The sequence below is a fragment of the Oryzias latipes genome, chromosome 10 (assembly GCF_053564925.1).
Source record: "Oryzias latipes strain Hd-rR chromosome 10, Olatipes_Hd-rR_3.1".
NCBI lineage: Eukaryota > Metazoa > Chordata > Actinopteri > Beloniformes > Adrianichthyidae > Oryzias > Oryzias latipes.
The window spans coordinates 25,028,275-25,032,506 of record NC_136246.1 but is presented as its reverse complement, the minus strand read 5'-3'; the positions used below and the strand labels follow the sequence as shown (position 1 = coordinate 25,032,506).

Here is a 4,232-nt window from a genome sequence, read left to right as displayed (position 1 = left end):
AACCATCACCCAGAGGACAAGGAACTCTTTTTGTGTTTCTTTACTTTAGTTTCCATTTTGATGGTCCTTAGTTTCATTCATTGTGTATGTTAATTTATCACATGTTGGGCATTAGTTTAGTTTGTTCTCTGTGGTTTGTCTTAGTCTCTTTAAGTTCCCCCTTGTGTGTCTAGTTGGTTTGATCAGCCACTATATATGTTCCCTTGTGTTTCCAATTAGAAGGTCAGTTTAATTATGTTGGTTTGTCTGTTCAGTTGTCCTCTGTTACATTTAAAAACTTGAGTTAATTTTGTTACTTTGACCTCTTTTAAGGGCCCATTTTTGCCCATCTACACCTTTGTAAAATAAATTAGAAAATTTTTGATAAAACTATTTTGCTGTCCTTGTCTTTTACTGCTCGGTCCACCACATAATGGTGTCAGAAGTGGGATCAGCAGTTTAAGGACAGTTTTTTTTTTTTCCTCTTCCCCCCCCCCGGCAATCCCCTGAAATTTTTTTTTGTGAGCCATACAACGAGGAGGAAGGACTACAAGAGCACGCATTGAACATAAGGACTACAGCACTGCCAACATGGACAATGGAGAGGAGGAGGAGGCTGGAGCTTCAGGAGCTGGTACAGGTACCGAGGGTGAAGAGCCAACATTACAACATCTCACTAGTATTCTCCAGGCCTTCATGGGACAACAGGAAGCCAGAGAAATGAGACTCCAGGAGGAAGCAAAGCAGCAGGAACACAGGCTAAAAGGCCTGCAGCATCAGTTCCAACTTTTGCAGATGGAGGTGCAGGCCCGGACGTCACCTGTTCCTGATTACACCTCATCAGCCCCTGATCCAACAGAGGAGTCTGGTTCAGATGATCGGCTGCCAGAGGCCGTACATCAGACAGCAGGGGCACAGCAAGTAACCACTCACCCTCGCTTCTCTATGGATCCCAGGTTAGAAAAGCTAACAGAAAACGATGACATTGAACATTTCCTAATAACTTTTGAACGCATAGCAACAGCGTGCAAGTGGGTGGAGTCAGACTGGGTTTTCCGCCTCATCCCACTGCTCACTGGTAAGGCCAGAAGTGCCTATGTTAACATGGATGTCGATGATTCTTTGAACTATGAAAAAGTTAAAACTGCAATCTTGCATAAATATGACATCAGCCCTGAGTCTTACCGACAGAGATTTCGTTCCTTGGAAGTGGGCCCCGACGAAAGTCCCAAGGAGCTTTATGCCCGTCTCAAAGAACTCTATGATAAGTGGATTCAACCCAGAGGTAAAACGGTAAAAGAAATTGGTGAGGTAATCATTATGGAACAATACTTAAGAATGATGTCTCCTGAGCTTCAGGTCTGGATAAAAGAACATGGGCCTAAATCAGCAGCTGAAGCCGCAACACTGGCAGAGGTGTTTGTGGCTGCTCGCAAGAAAAATGTACCATGGAGCAACCTGCAATGGAAGGGTATAAAAGACTCACGCAGGCCAACAGCCCCACAACACCACCACCACAGACTGGCTCCAGGAACACCGAGAATGCCTGTGCAGGATGATCAGATGAGTAAACCAGCAAAATCTTCCAATAAACCACCAATCTGCTATTTGTGTGGGCAGGAAGGACATATTAAACCCCTTTGCCCAAGAAATTCAGCAAAGCTCACTCAGATGTGTTTTGCTCCATATCAGAGCCATGCTTTGGAAAGTCGAGCTAACCAGCCTATTAAAATGACCACTGTTAAAGTGAATGGGAAATGTTGCAATGCACTGATTGACACTGGCAGTACACAGACTTTAATTCATCGACAACATGTACCAGTCAACCTTGTTTCCACTCAAGAGACAGTTTCCATCTGCTGTGTACATGGTGATAAAAGACTTTATCCTACTGCTGATCTCTACTTGGAAATTCAAGGACAGATGTATCTTCTGAAAGTAGGAGTTGTTGATGACCTTCCTTTCCCAGTTGTTTTGGGTCATGACCTGCCAGTTCTTTATGACCTGTTGGACACAAGAGGAAGTGCTGTTGCGGTTACGAGAGCTCAAGCTAAAAATACAGATGCGAATCTGCCACTTCTCTGCGCTTTACCTTTCTATGATGCTGAGCTTGAGACAAAACCCGGGAAGTCTCGCAAAACACGTAGTCAGAAAAGGCAAGAGAAATTTAAACGCGCTATGGTAGATCCGCCCGTTGAAGCAACTCCAGAAGTGGGTTTAGGGTTCAAGTTGCCATCTAACATTGTTGAAATGCAACAAAATGATCCAACTTTGTCGTCTTGTTTTGTAAAAGCAGCAGAAATGGCTGAGGAGTCGAAGAGGGAGTATCTGGTGGAGAATGGAGTTCTTTATCACCAGCAAGGTAAAGTGAAGCAACTGGTGGTTCCTCTGTTGGTTCGAGATGTAGTACTCAGCCTAGGCCACACCATACCTTGGGCTGGCCACCTAGGGAAGCAAAAAACAACTGCACGTGTGATGAAACACTTCTACTGGCCTGGCTTACGTACAGACATCCAACATTACTGTCAGAGTTGCCCTCAGTGCCAGAAAACCTCACTGAAATGTACCACCAAAGCTCCACTCCAGCCTCTCCCAATTATTGGCACTCCGTTTGAACGCCTTGGCATGGATGTAGTGGGACCAGTGGAGAAAAGTAAAGCTGGAAACCGCTACATGCTAGTCATCACCGATTATGCCACAAAGTACCCAGAGGTGTTTCCACTGAAATGTGTGAAAGCAAAAGCTGTGGCATTCTCTCTGGTTCAGTTCTTCTCCAGAGTGGGTTTCCCCCGAGAAATTTTGACAGACCGAGGTACTAACTTCATGTCTAACTTGCTTAAGCAGGTTTATCAGCTCCTGGGTGTGAGGAATCTGCGGACCACTCCTTATCATCCACAGACGGATGGGTTGACTGAACGCTTTAATCAGACGCTTAAGCAAATGCTTCGTAAGTTCGTCAATGAAACCGGGTCTGATTGGGATCAGTGGCTGCCTTATCTCCTCTTCGCCTACAGAGAGGTACCCCAGGCTTCAACAGGGTTCTCCCCCTTTGAATTACTTTATGGACATGAAGTAAGGGGACCCCTGACCCTCTTAAGAGAAACCTGGGAAGGAGAGCAGGGCAGAGAAGAACCTGTTAATGCCATTCAGTATGTTCTTCAAATGAGAGAAAAGCTGCAGAGGATGAGCGAGTTAGCACAGGCCCACATGGCTGATGCACAGAGACGCCAGAAGAGCTGGTATGATCAAAAAGCACGCCAGAGAAGTTTCCTGCCAGGTCAAAAAGTCCTAGTAATGCTACCCACAAGTGACAGTAAGTTGCTAGCCAAATGGCAAGGCCCCTTTGTGGTCCAAAAGAAACTTGGGGCTACAACATATCAGGTTTCCACCCCAGGTCACAAACAGTCCAGTCGTGTATTGCACGTTAACCTTCTCAAAGAATGGGTTTCCAGGACTGCAGACGATGCCATGGGACTGCTGATCAGAGATGTCAGTGAGGAGGACGAAGTGGATGAATTCCTGCCATCATCAATGCCCACCACCTTGGATTTAAACCATCTTTCTGAAAACCAACAAGCTCAGGTGAAAGCATTGATTCCAGAGTCTTCCAGGAATATCCAGGACGCACAAACTTGGTGCACCATGACATTGTGCTAAAGGAGCAGGCTACAGTTAGGCGCATGAGTTACAGAGTACCAGAGCGTCTACTGGGTCCGCTAAAGGAAGAGGTTGATCACATGCTGTCCCTCGGGATCATCAAGCCTTCGAAAAGTGAGTGGTGTCATCCAGTTGTGTTGGTCCCCAAGAAGGATGGAACCATCAGATTTTGCATAGATTTTCGCTATCTAAATTCTGTGTCAAAATTTGATTCCTATCCAACCCCCAGAATTGACAATCTCATTGAGTGTCTGGGAAAGGCGAAATTTTTAACAACTATTGACCTTTGTAAGGGTTATTGGCAGGTTCCCCTTACAGAGCGGTCCCAGGAACTGACTGCTTTTCGGACACCCTGGGGGCTCTTTCAGTTTACCGTTCTTCCGTTTGGGTTGCACGGTGCCCCTGCAACTTTTCAGCGACTTATGGATCAGGTACTCGGTGGCCTAAAGGACTGTGCTTGTGCTTATCTTGATGATATTGTGGTTTACAGTGCCACCTGGGAGGAACATCTGAAAAAGGTTCTGGAGTGCCTGCATGCTGCGGGGTTAACCATCAATCCAGCAAAGTGTGCTTTTGCCCGGAGTGAAACGGAGTAC

The 4,232-nt window shown here is 46.0% G+C and overlaps 1 protein-coding gene across 1 annotated transcript; it reads left to right on the top strand.

The window, feature by feature from the left end:
* The first annotated feature begins 876 nt into the window (after positions 1-876).
* LOC111948032 (uncharacterized) lies at positions 877-3,866 on the top strand. The gene is made up of 2 exons (XM_023959334.2): positions 877-1,264; positions 1,339-3,866. The coding sequence occupies exons 1-2, from the start codon at positions 1,109-1,111 to the stop codon at positions 3,634-3,636; spliced, it is 2,454 nt and encodes an 817-aa protein (XP_023815102.2). The 5' UTR covers positions 877-1,108; the 3' UTR covers positions 3,637-3,866.
* Positions 3,867-4,232: the final 366 nt, after the last annotated feature.